General features: G+C 31.4%; 1 protein-coding gene across 7 annotated transcripts in view; it reads right to left on the bottom strand.

The window, feature by feature from the left end:
• Positions 1–14,571, bottom strand: part of LOC117179462 (homeobox protein extradenticle) — a 374,818-nt gene that overhangs the window by 93,011 nt on the left and 267,236 nt on the right. For 2 of the 7 annotated variants that reach the window (XM_033371304.1, XM_033371306.1), the window contains one exon: positions 5,871–7,041. The exons of 4 other annotated variants lie outside the window; for them this stretch is intronic. In XM_033371304.1, the coding sequence (XP_033227195.1) occupies positions 7,027–7,041 (15 nt within the window). In that variant the 3' untranslated portion in view covers positions 5,871–7,026. Of the gene's footprint in view, positions 1–5,870; positions 7,042–12,069; positions 13,361–14,571 lie in introns of those variants that run through there. One more of the 7 variants, XM_033371305.1, reaches the window with a different exon arrangement.

The raw sequence follows: 14,571 nt of genomic DNA, 5'->3' as shown, positions 1-14,571 counted from the left end.
TAAGCCGGTGTTCAACTTAAATGTGTCATTTTTCATAAGCTTTTCCTACTCTTTTCACAATTAAATTAAACGTTCATTAATTTTTTAGAAATCTGTTCTCAATAGTTTCAAAAATGTCTCTTGGAAATATCCAGTTGCACAAGTATATCCGAGACTCACAATGAGCCTCCAAATATTGCCATTTTATGCGATTTTAAATATTCCTAAAACTTTTGCATAGCATTTCTGGGATATAAAAATGTGATAAATGCAATATGCAATGATAAGTGAACAAGCATATAAAAGTTCAAATAAATTGACTTATAATTTCCTGACCAAAATCGAAAAAGTAAAACTATGAAACCTTTTACAAGTTAAACTCCATAAGACATAAAAATGGCTAGAGCAAACCCAGTGGGCACAAATTTCGGTCAAGTCTTTACGACATCGTTAGGACATCTTTACGGCAACTTTACGAAATCGTATGTCCATTTCCTTAAGGTGTCTTTATGATACCGTAGACGCCATATGATCCGGATGTCTTTACGATATCGGAAATATACCGTAACGACATGGACATAGGATGTCGTTAAGTTGTCGTAAAGATGTCGTAACGATGTCGAAAAGACGTTGTCAAATTTTGTGCCCACTGGGAAGGCTAAAAATATTATTTTTTGAAAATAAAAAAACATGGGTAAAATTATTTGCCTAGGAGAACGATTTGGTGAACATAGTCGTTTAAATTTCTCAAATGTCATTCCTTGCGCCACCGTAGGGGATACATTTATTCGATTTTTAAATAATAGAATTGCAAGTTCGGATTGATTCGAATTGAAGCTGATGTTCGTGCAAAAATTCAGAAAGATTGAAGAAACTTTTTGTATGCGCCTCTGATTCATCAGATTGGGCACGCTGATTGAGAAGAATCAAAAGCGCACGGATTTAAGAGTATTGTAGCGATTAAAACTTGTTTGGCATGATTCGTTGATTTACCTGGATTGGTTAGCGGATTGAGAAGAAGGGAAAGTTTATTGCTGAGTGGTGTGTAAATCATTCGGATTAGTTTCGGGTCACAATTATACATACGGACTGGTGCCGGATTCATTCAGATTAAATTACAATAATCCAATGGATTCAAAAAGAGTGGAGCCACGGATTCAAAACCCGATTCGATATGGGTTCGAATTTAAGTTGGTCCTGATGAATGCATAGAGTGGGATTGATAAGTGAGTATTGGATACATTCGAATTGAATTTTGGGTTGACAACTGAACTAAAGTTATAAATCTCATCGAGGTACATATTTTTTGTAACACACATTTTTTGTGCGAGTGATAGTTTCCGCAAAAATGAGTGATTAATCGATCTCCATGAAAAACCTATGAAAATCATGGCTTTTTGAGTTTATCTAAACCAATGCACACAATATCACCAAATATTCTAAACAATATTTATAGATCTAATCAAGTTACACATATTTTGTTTGTTAAATTCTTATCTACGAATGATAGTTTTAGCGAAAATTAGTGATACATCGATTATATTGATACATCGTTATTCTCGTGTTATAAATCGGTGACCGAAAGTGGAAAGATCACGAGAAGAAGTGAACATGGCCATTAAACGCAAGAACTTGTATATTTTTCTCATTTATTCCCGTTTGAAAAAGTATTATAGGAAATGATATGTAAAAATACCGGCGCAAATACTGTAACCGAAAAAAATAATCACAATACTAAAATCATAATTGAAATTTTAAACACTTACCTGTGTTGCTCGTAAAAAACATTTAAAGACGTGAGAAGATCACACATTACAGACAACTTGGTCAAGAACAAATTACCTTGAGTTCAAGACGTTCAAAAGGAATATTCTCTAAGAGGAAAATTGATCGGTAATATTAACAGTGTATTACCTATACCGTTACTTTTCAAGTTAATATTCCCTATTTAGAACTTTACGCATTTAAACTCTGTTGTGAAACGAGCCTTTTGTTTTCCGGACGAATGCTCTAGGATTTCTCAGTGGTAGAGCAGTCGCTTATTTTTCTTTTAAATTAATAAGCATTTTCTTTTAAAATAATAAATATACGTCATGCAGACAAAAGATATAAAAAATTAACAGCTACCAACCGTGCATGTGAAACGTACTGTCACTATAGTCACCATGAGAACATTTGGAGGGTGAGGAATCAAAGGGGCTGAGCGCAACTTAGTCAAAATCGTTTTTTTTTTGCTTTTTTGAATTCTTCATTATAATCCCCACATTTTTAAATGTTGCAAAAAAAAACAATTTTAATTGCATCAATGTTAAAACAATTGTTAAAATCTATAAAAGTCCAAAGTCGACGGGTACTGTGAAATCAAAGGGGCTTACGTCACCGCTCTTCAACTTTGCGCCTTATGGGAGAACTTTTTGTTCTCAAATTTTTTCTACGTTTTAGGCCACGTGAATAGGAACATGCGACGTCTAATGTAAAAAAGTGTAACATTAGACTGTCAGTTATGGATCTTAAGTCGATAATTACTGTTTTCCCCTATACCTTCATCCTGGCGACTGAAAATGTCACGTAACCAGAAACGCAGTTCCGCTTGTAAACTACCTGCCTTTTTGTAATAAAAATAACAAAAAACTGTAAACGGGATATAAAGAGGAAAGTGTTCTTATTATTTTCGCATTAGAATCAATGCGGTGTGAAGAAAATTTGCGAAATAAGAGAGGATAGCAGGAAAAGCGACGAGTATCCTGAAGAGTTTACGTATATATAGCTCATTGAGTTAGGCCCTTTTGATTCCACAGTACCCCTCGACTTAGGCCATGGCTGAACTTCGGTGGCTTATAACTCAAATAGTTTTCAAATAAACAAAGTGCACTTTGGAATACAAACGTGTTTCACTATAAGAAAACATTTTCTAAAATTTTAATTTTTTTCATTAAAAACTCGCGAAATGTGAATGTTTTTTCGAAGTCCTGTAAAATTTGGAATTTAGCACTTACGCCCTTTTAATTTTTCGACCTTCATTTATTGTTGCCTAAAATAGTTATGTTTAAAACCTTTAAGAGTACTAAATAGCATTAGGAACACTGAAAAGGATATTAAAAAACGACTCGCATTGTATTTTATAGAATTTTATTGAGTTTATCGTAATGCTTTGAATAGATACAATGATTTTTCGTGGTATACCGTCCTATCTCAAGACACCATATCAACTCCTTTCAATGATATATTGCTTCACCGAATTTTTTTAGTCTTCATTCAGAGCATCGCGAGAGTCTTGGAAAGAGTTTATATCGTGGCTCATGAGGATCATTTAGAAGATTAAAAAAGTCGTAAACGAAAATGCAGAGATATGATCCTATCGCATTTGGGCATAGCGCATGGATTTCGTGGACTCTGATGATAGGTAGAAGTACAAATTTTTCTATTAAAGGCATAGGAGACTTTTGAGTTTTAGAAGGAAGAAAAAGAGGAGAAATTATGATTATCATACTATCTTATTATTATTAATAACATAATATGTTCCTCTGTCCTTTTATCTTTTTTCTTCTCCTTTACTTAATCTTAGGTAGCGTTTAAGCTTACGTACAAAGGTTCGCTTTCAGCCACCAACAAACATTCTTGCTCGTATACTAGCTGTGCTAAACGCACTTGTACTGATCGCTCCAAGCGGACGATGTGTCTAAAGAAAGATAACTTCCGTATTCAAAAAGATTAAAAACTATAAGTCCATTGAAAGCCTTTGTGCTTGAAACTTTCTCTCTAAACTGGAATCTGTAAGATTTCACTGATTTTCAGTGCAAATCTTTACTGATTGAAATCAGCGACCCATTTCTAGCTAATTGAATCAGTGATATTGTATTGTGAATCAGTAAACATTCCTACTGATTTGATTTAGTCAACCATTTCTCACTGATTCAAATTAAGAAAGTTCATAAATTACATGGTAGTATAGAGGAGGACGGTGTACACACATTATAATATATATTTTCTGATAATATGAATTATATTAATTCAGTCTAATAATTTTATACCAAAAGTATAATCCAATGACTTCTTGCAAAAAATGATTAAACTGAATTAATATTATTTGTATCATAAAAATATTCATTATCCAGTGCGTATGGTTATCCAGTATTTATGCACTCTCCCATGCAATAAAATTATTATAATACGATACTACTTAAAAATTATTTCTGACAAGATGGTTAAGAGAAGTTTGCGAATCTTTAGCCAATTTATCCGCCAGCGATATATTTATTAACAGTAGAGTCAAGTAACCAACTAATCATTCGCGAAATTAGCACCTCATCTGGTTTTCGTTTTTCGCTCGTTTGTAAAATAAATGGGAAATGCGCATTCTACGGCTCTATGTAATAAGAATAGGACAATAATCATATACAATCATTGATCATCTTCTTTTCCTTTAAACAAACAATGCTAACTACTCTTGCATTAGATATCTTACTTAAAAAATTGCAATGCTTATACAGCGTAATTATAGCAATATCAATATTAATAGTAATAATAATAATAATAATAATACATTCTCAATAATGTAAGAATCACAATCAATAGCAATCGCAATAAATGGCAATAATAATAATAATAATAATAATAATAATCGTAGCAATAGATAATAGTATCCTTGTTTTTGTAATTATGTTTCTTAGCCAATATATTTTTCTAACCTTCGTTTATAATTCTATTTGTATAGCTACAATATATATTTTTATGTTGAAAAATCGTATACATCAGTTGTGTTGTGTCATAAAATCAAAGTGCTTCGCTTTTCATTCCTCAGTTCTCTCGCTCTTCTCTCCTTTCTTTGAAACTCTTTTTATTTAAATTTTGTTCTTGCTTAGAGATTCACTACAAAAAGGGAACCGAAGAAGTACAACACTAGGAGTGTTTTCCAGTGTTTTCAAATCTAAATACTAACACCCATCATTGACAATTATATGGCTCAATTGTATAGCTGTTTGCAATATTAAAACTCCAGGAGAACATAGTGTTAATTATTACCAATTATTTGTGAAGGACAGAAATAGATTTTCCTTTTTATGAAATTTGATCAAAGACGTAAACAATGCCTTGGAATATTTTATCACTATAAACTGAAAAAAATCATTCTTAGCACCAAGTGAATGCATTTACTTGAACCTTATTTCTTAGCATCAAGAAAATATTCTTTAACAGAAGTAATTTTTATTTAAACCAGACACATATCTTTTGTTGATCTAAAGAAATTAATTCTTTGGCTGTATTTTCTTGATTGAAATACATATATCTTACATTGAAGAAAATGATTTCCTTGGTTCGAAAGGTCTAGATTCGTTGACATGTGATTAGCCATTCAAAGAAAAATATAAATGATTCAAAGAGTTCGATTTTTTGATCTGATTCGGACGCATTTGAATCAATAATTTTTCCATAGTTGAATCAAGAATCTAGGTTTATTTAAATCAAAGAAATAATCATTTATTTGAAAATAATATTAATGAAATAAAAAAATATATTTGTCATAAAGATTTAATGCATTTATAGCAATGGAGAATTTATTTAGATGAAAAAAGGTATTGTGTTTACATAAATATTTATTTCTTCAGTGGAAGGAAATATTTCATTTGATTACTAGAATTAAATTATTCATAATAAATGAACATTTATTCCAACGAAGTAATTTTTTTTTAAGTCAAAAATTTAATAATTTGACGTCAATTTTTTGCAATGGAATACTTCTTTAGATTGAAGAAATATTTCGCTGAATTAAGTATCCATTTTTTCAATTTCAAGAAATATTTCTTTGGTATTTTTGGTGAGTCGAAATACGGTTTTCGCCTTAGAATTCCCATGTTGAGGTAGCATCGTGGTTAACGCTGTGGACTTTACACTCAATGGACCCAAGTTCTATTCCTGCTTGGAGTGTATTTTTCATTCAATTCTTCTGTTTAAGATTCATCAAGATTTTAAATTATCTGATTTTTTTAAATTAAATATGTTCAAGTACAAGCTACTGTATTGCACTCGCGCATGCTCTAGGCCAATTAATTTTTTTTTAATGTGAGATATTTTTTTATTAAAATATTCAAAAATTTGCCGTGGGAAAATAGTTTTTGGGCCTATAAGACATTTGCTTGGCCTTCAAATATATTTCTTTCAAGCAGTTCACACTTCCCCATATCAAAGAAATATTCATTCCAATTGATGGCATATTCATTTGGAACAATGCGTGATTCATTTTGTATAAAATGTATATTTTTTCTGTTCCATTGATATTTCTTTGATTTCAAGAAATATTTCCCTCCGACCAACAGGTCTTATTTAATTGCCTCAAATAAATATTTCTTTGAAAATAAACAGGACTTTCACTCACTTCAGCCAAGTAAAATTCACTTGGCACCAGTAATTCTTTCTTGCAGTGTAAATGATCAAAAATCAAAAATAATTATGTAATTATTAGGATGAAAACTTGCAAAAATCTTTTTTTGTGCCATTTAAAAAAATTAATAAATATAGTTGCTGATTAAAATACACTCAACTCTCGGTCTAAGTGCCCTCAGTTTACGCCATTTCTAGAATTGAAGTCCTCGGTCTGACAAACCGCACGAGGGCAGTACTCTCAGCACGTTAGTTGCTTGAGCTGTTAGCATGCATCGAAATCCAACAGAAATAATTCATGTGAACCTGACTGATTACGTTTAGATTTCTCCAATTTATGTTGAAGGCCACTGCAAGTCAGGCCCGAAACCCATCGGGAGTTGAGTTTAGATCATTCCCCTCGACTTATATAACTTTTTCGTGAAAATGCTTATACCATCTTCAGCAATAGAAAATATTTGAATGTATAACACTCCTAGCCTCGCTCGCAGACTTTACATAACCTTAAGGGCTTAATATCTATTGTAGTTCGTATTACTCGCATTTTGGCGAGCCTCAGATCACAGATATTGAGGTGATCAGATTGCGCGAGGGTTTTTTTCATATTCTTATTTTACTTATTTTTCTAATCATACCGTTTTGCTCGATTCCAGGGCCCTCTTAATGATTTCAAGGCGACAGCTCCTGAAAAAAATAGTATTGGGCCATGTACGATGCGTGTTCATCAGTTCGAAAAAATTTATGAGAAATTTGAAATATGCCTTTTGCATACAGCTTACAATTCCCATGCTAAAAGCAATAACCAATCTTGAAGCAAAATCGCAAACCATGTTCGACGCGAAAAAAATTTAGAACTCATGCGTAAAACCTCAAAAGACAGTGCGATACGTTGTACTGAACCTGTGCACAACAGAAATGCATTCAAGAATTTCTCGACTCTATTACCAGACAACGATTCAATTCGCTTCAGTTATGTCATTCATTAACAAGCTTTGGTTCTCACATATTTACTAATACTGAAGTAGGAAAATAAAATTTTGTTATAACAGAATATGAAACCTCTACAAAAATTTGTCAATAGTAAGCATTGCAAAGAACAATTGCCTATAGTTCGTCTTTTAACTATAGTTTGTCTTTGACGAACATTCGAATGCGTCCAATGCACATTGCACATTACTTTTGCAGAATTATGGTGCAGATTTGCACAATATAGTCTCGGTCACTTCCGAGTTTTCTTCAAAAATTTCAGAGTTATTAAGCCCCGCACGTTCCTTATGGAAATTAGATTTTGTTTAAATAGGCCCCATTTGATATACATATTATTTTATAGTTCTGAAACATAAATAAAATTGGACCAATTTTAATAAGAAACGTGTGCGGTCTTTTTCATAAGTCAAACCTTAAAAACTAATGAGTTTAGAATTTAAAGTACCTAAACAAGAAACTCAAAAATTAAAATGTGTGTAATTGAAACCTTAGAAATAAAACGATCTTATAATTAGTCATTAAAATTCCACAATTTAAAATTAAATCAATGTTATACTAATCCGCTTCCTATTATAGAGACATCTTTTTTTAACAACTCAAGTCCATACAACGGGAGATATCGAGTGGAAAATTTGGAAAATAAAATAAAGACACAAATGAACGGTTGTGGACATATGGCTGGCACCTTTCACTTTTCATCCAAAAACTAAATGACAAAATTATTGTACGAAAAACATTGGACATTTCACTATATTACCTGAAGTTTATAGCTATTATACATTAATGAGTAACCAGGATCGAATTATGTGAAAGTAAAAGACCTATAGATTCTCATTTTCATCTAAGGTATTATACGGATAAAATTATATTCAGAGATACGTAAAATTAAAAATCACATCTTATGCACATAAGCCTTCTTTCCCAAGATATTGAAAATATAACATATTTTAGGATAAAGCCTAAACGGTTCTAACCATTTTTTTCAACAACTGAGACACGATAGAAGGAAACAATACAGATATTCTGTGAAAATGTTAGCATTTTTTCAATTTCGTTTATGAAATGGCGCCCTGAACAGTTGGAGTCTCTTCAATGGTTTTCTGTGTGTACTTCGAATCGATATCTCTTTGTATGAATTTATCCGTATAATACTAAAAAACATTGGACTATCTTCGGGCAAAAATTTGAAATATAAAATAAAATTCTGCAAAGAAATTGAGTATTGAGTAATTAATTATGACAAATTGTGTACTAATGTTTCGTTACGCGACACGAATGTATTTATAGATTTTTTCCAAAACTTTAAAATATATTTCAAGTAGTATAAGAATACTCAAAATAGTTTATGTTTGTTCCTCTCATTTATTACAACTTCAATTTTAGCTTCCAATCGGTTTTTGACGTTTGATAGCTCCCTCCACAAATAAAATACCAAAATATAACCATACCGGTCGAAATGTCAAAATCGAGGGACATAATTTAAAAGCCTATAATTTTGTTCGGATTAAACGTAATTATTCTGGTTCAATTAACTTGAAATGTATACTGTATTTTATAACACAACCTTGTATAACCATATTTTTTAGATATAAAAGGCATAAGAAAATGTGAATCCATAAAAGATAAATTTATTAACAATTGCAAATTCAAACTTCAATTACTTTTTGTCTGCAGTAATTATTTACCTAAAACAATTATTACAGTATAACAGACACTTTGAAAAAAAAGTTCAATTCTAATTTACTAAACAATCTTAAAAGTAAAAAAAAATTTTGTTCAAATCTTTTTTTTTGTAATTCTCAAAATTCAGGTATACACGAAGTTCCTTAGTGCCTTTTATTTATTTTCTTGAATTTTTCACTTAATATCTCATTTCATTTGGCTAATGGTTTTAATTGTTTTAAATTTAAATTTTAAATTAAAACAATTTTGGTTACGGTTCATAAAGCATAATCAAGTAAAGTTTAAAATGACTGAATAATTTGTTTTACGGAAACCAAGTTTTAAAATAATTTCCAGTTGGAAAATAGGTTCACTGTCATACACCGGTTTTTTCTCGGTCTGAAAAAAACTCCGGATTATTTTCCGATTTTCCCATACAGTGGCCACTCTGAACAAGGAAGGAGTATTCAATACGTACAAAAGAAGTTATAACTGTTAAGTAAACAAATAAGGTAAGTAAATTCATTTAAACACTTTAATGAGGTTCCGTGCTGACAACTAGCATATTCCTTTGTTTCAATACAACGATAATATAAAGAATAATGAAGGATACATTCAATATCGCCAGAGCTACAGTTATGCAAACAAATTTCTAGCATATTCGCGCGCCCATATTATGGTGATAATAGGAACCTAATCTACCAAAAATTGCGGCTAGCAATTTTGGAATCGTTTGCGATTTAGAACAAATTTATGTATAGTAAAAAACTGGTTAAAAATGTTTACGACTTTAAGAAGGATTTCCTAATTTTACTTTACTTTACATTATAACCAATGGATCTCGATCTTTGCTCACCACACTTTTGCCACGGTCGCCGCAATTTGTCGGTGAATCAGCGCCATCGAAAGCTAAATTAGGTCCCTATTATGCTATATACGTAAGCAAAAAGTGTCGGGGAGTGTTAAAGGATAAAAAGAACTGATAAGGCTAAAAAAACTTATGATTTCAAATAAAAGCATTTAATTTGGTTCTTATAAGAACTAATTTGTATTTTTATTCGTTGTACACAAAATTTTGTAATCTAATCGTAAAGCTTTAATTGAATCTCCCCTATATGTATAATAGGTAATGAAACATAAGAATCAGTCACAAAAACGGTATCTTAATTCTTCCATTCGGAAGACGATTTGTGTGTACGTCTGTGAGAAATAAGCATTCAGATGTATGCAAAATATATAAGAATAATAAGTAGCCAGACATTCAGGAATAAATTCTATTTACAAGTTTTTCCTTCTTTTCAATACTGCTTTAAGAAGAAAATTAAAATAATGATTAATAGACAAGTTATGCATAAAATATTAAAACAACAGCAAAATCTTTTTTAAACATAAATGCCAAGGACCCTCGTGTATAGTCACTTATACAATTATTTTGATCGTTGCATGTAACGTAACAAATCAGTGTCCAATGTTGAGTCTTCGGTGGTTTTTCAGTTTTATATTTATACTTAAAATATTGAAATATGTTCTCGTGATTTACAAAAAACATTGCATAAGAATGCTAAAATATTCGGGTCCTTGCATACACAGTTTTGCCACTTGGAACAGAAAACCTATGAGTGAGAAAAGTTGCAGTCTCTATTCTAAAGACGTAGTACAAATGAAGTGGTTTGTCTGATGAGTGGCTAGAAGTTCTATAAAACCTGCATTATTTAGCCTCGACGGCGCGGCGGCGCTATGTTTAGAAACTAGTGAGTCAGCAGTTTTAGAGGGTTCGAATCCTCTCAGTTTGCAAATTTATAAATTAATATAAATTAAATTGCAAAAATAAAATGTTTCCTTTTTATATTTAAGTCTGAAATTTTCAGGAACTATTCGTAGGAAATTCTAACGGCTCGTAAAAAACTTCGACATTTATCCATGAATTTCTCATATGAATAAACATTTAATGTTTCGTTTTGTATCTAGTCTCCGAGACCTAGCTACAAGTTCGTAACTTTTTTGCGGTTAGATTTGTTCCGTTAAATGAACCAAATTTTTTACTGGTGGGTTTGTAAACTAGAAAAAGTGCTGAAACACACATTTATTTATATTTCAACTTATATATTACAAAAGACACTTATCATGCATTATTTTAAGCTTTAACTGGGTCCATTTTTGTTGATACAATAAAAATTGGAAAAAAATATTTTATACATTTAAACGTTCAGGGCTTCATTATATGTAATTTCTAGGTTAAATCCCGGTCATTAGAATTAAAAAGTTCAAGACTTTAAAGCTCATTTTTTTCCTTGAAATTATAGAGTCTAAACTGCAAATTAAACCAGTCGAAAATAGAAAATAGAATCATTTTAAGATTATAGTGTTCAAACTTCACGATTTTAATCTTGAAATTTTTATAAATTGTGAAATTCCGCAAGGAAACGTTATATTTTATCGTTGTTAGTTTCGAGTTTTTCTGAACAAAGGTTTAAAGTATCAATTCTAAGATCGATTTCCATGGCAAATCATACTTTAATGTATGCTCTACCTGATGACATTATACTTATGCACCGAAAGTGGCAGAATGTCCCACAAGATGGGACCCTAGAGGGTCCCATCTGAGCTTAAAATATCGGGAATTTATCAGGTTATAAGCATATGGTCTTAACATTATATCGAAAAAGTGGTACCTTTCATTAAGGAGCCTCACAGTTTAACATTTTATACTCAAAACTTCCAAAATACAAAAATTGAAGTTGGCATAATAAAAATTAATAATTTTGAAGATATAATCAAAATAATAATTTCATAGACCCAATATCAAGTGACATTTAAAGTGGTGGTCGAACTGATATTTAATTCAATCGGTCCTTCACAGGGTCACCGAATGATTTTGACGAGGAATAATTTTTGATCTTCACATTTTTTTAATTAATTAATTAATTTTATTTATTTTGTTTATTTTATTTATTTCATTCTTTTCACTCATTTCACTCATTTCACTCATTTCACTTATTTCACTTATTTCATTTATTTCATTTATTTCATTTGTATTATTTATGTTATTTATATTAATTATTTTATTTATTTTATTTATTTTATTTATTTTATTTATTTTATTTATTTTATTTATTTTATTTATTTTATTTATTTTATTTATTTTATTTATTTTATTTATACCCATTCCCATGCCACTTCGAATTATGGAAATCGTTTATTTCGACACGCAAAAATGCTCAGATATTCTCTGATACTCCCGTCAAAAGCTGCTATGGGTTATTTTGTTTATATTTAATATTCACTATGAAAAAAATGCTTGAGATGAGAAAAAATAATTGTGAAAAAATATAAAGAATTCGAACTTTGAAGAAAAATAAGCAACCTTTTCAAGACATAAATGGTCTTAAATTGACGTCAATTCGGTTTAGGGCCAATCTGACCCCAGTGTGCCAACTCAGATTTAAAGGAAGAATAAAAAACATTATTAAAGAAAATGAATCACATGAAATGAAACTTATTTAACTCTTATTTTAGTAAATGTCAAAGATAGAGACATGCACTTTCAAATGTAAGGTATTTGAGTTGGCTTCTTTCATTTTGATCTAAAATAGTGCATTCTTAAAGCCACTCACATTTAAATATGATTCACTTTTAAGTTATTAAATTATTTATATCAATGAAAGATTTTATTATCTTAAAAGTATTCAACTTTTATTGCTCTTATGTTTAAAATTTTTTAATTTTCGAGTATAATTTCCATGACCCAAAAAAAAAATTTGTGTTGAGAAAAAAATGTATGAAATTTACATAATTTATCTGGAAAATTTTTTTAGTTCATTACATTTTCTAGGTTCTGCAGTAACAACCCTGATACGAAATGATCACCATACCTTCATTTTAGGTTCATTCAACTAAGACATTAATAATTGAATAACTTTTAACGGATAACCATTGTTTTCAAACTTTTTTTACGCGATTGCCGATCTCGAAAGACAATTAAAGTGCAAGATAGCAAATATAACATACTGCGCTTTTACAAATTTGTTTGGAGCTTTTTGTACATGCTTAACCTTCCCAATGATGTTGTACTTTCGCAAAAAAATGGCAAGAACGAAATAGCGCAGTTTACAGTTTTAGTTGCAAAATCATACACTGATGGCTTCTGAAAGTCCACAATATCTATATCTGCGCTCTTGTTTGGCTGACACTTGTTTAATTTCATTAAAACGCGTCCATTTATTGATTATTGGCTCTAAGGAGATAAAGTGCAATCAGTTCACTTTTTGCAGTTTAGAAACTTGTACTTGTTGCAACTGACGAGAGATTCTGATTCAGTGCTTCTTTTGATGACTTATGCGATTATCCTGCGTCACTGCAAAATAACACGAGGCCGAGATCAGTTCACCTACACCAACCCTGTCTTTTTGACTGTCGATAGTGTTGTGTTAGTTTGTTACTTCACTTTATTTTTTTCCCCTATCTCCTTATTTTGTTGAGCGTAATGGTTTACTAAGGTAACTACGTAAGAAGATGGAAAGAGCAAATTGTAATAAAAATCATAAATTACATTTACATTAATACTACGCTGCTAGAACTGTGCTTGTGACAAGTGTTTTTTCTTGAGCCTCCACGTAAAAACACATGGCAATTAATGAGTTTGTGAACGGAAATTTAGAAGTTCATTGTTTCTGATTTCGATATGTGCGGACAAGAAATACAAAATATATCAAATATATATCTTGTCGAGTGAAATCCGATTTATCTCCTTCTTTTTGTTATAATAAATCCCCGCCAAAGCATTAAATCCATATTTTTGTAGTTTTATATTTTGATGTAACGCAGGCATCACGTACGCGTATTATCAGCATCTTTTTAGTTCTGACAGTTTCAATCTACACAGCTGGAAGACGGACAGCGAATTCGCATATTTGGAGTGCAGCAAAGTATGTTTTTGATCATAATTGTTCTCCGCACATGCGTATTTGATGTTATCAGTGTACAATTATGGACGAGTCAACCTAACCTCAAGCGTCAGACTTGATAAACTTGTAAATCACACATTTAGTACATAAAATATCAGGTGCACCAAGGAGGCCAACTCACGCTCGGATAAATGACTTGCCTCCTAGGTACACAATATACAAGGTGCATCCCAAAAGTCATAAAATATATTTAAAAAAAAAGACTTATTAACAATACCGGCATAAAGTTTTGCTAATCTTTAAAGTACTCTCTACGAGCATTTACACATTTTTTCAATCGATTCTCGTTAAAAACTGTAGTCTCGGCCGCTTGGATAGCCTCACTGCTATCAAAACACTGTGCTTTGAGTGCGATCTTGACCCTCGGGAATAAAAAGAAGTCGACTGGAGCTAGACCGGAAATGTAGTGTAGATGCGGCAGCTTTGCCACTTTTTGTTTCTTCAGGAACTCACGTATGCGATGAGACGAGTGGCTGGTCGCATTGTCGTGATGTCCGCCACCGCGCGTCGCACAGTGGGAAAAAGTACATTTTTTGGTTCAAAATACAATTCTAGGCGAGCCTTTGTACTGCTATGAATGTTTTTTTCCCAGTGTTCGTCA

This window comes from Belonocnema kinseyi, chromosome 9 (assembly GCF_010883055.1).
Source record: "Belonocnema kinseyi isolate 2016_QV_RU_SX_M_011 chromosome 9, B_treatae_v1, whole genome shotgun sequence".
Classification (NCBI taxonomy): Eukaryota; Metazoa; Arthropoda; class Insecta; order Hymenoptera; family Cynipidae; genus Belonocnema; species Belonocnema kinseyi.
The sequence above is the reverse complement of the archived record's forward strand: the minus strand, read 5'-3'. Positions and strand labels throughout refer to the sequence as shown.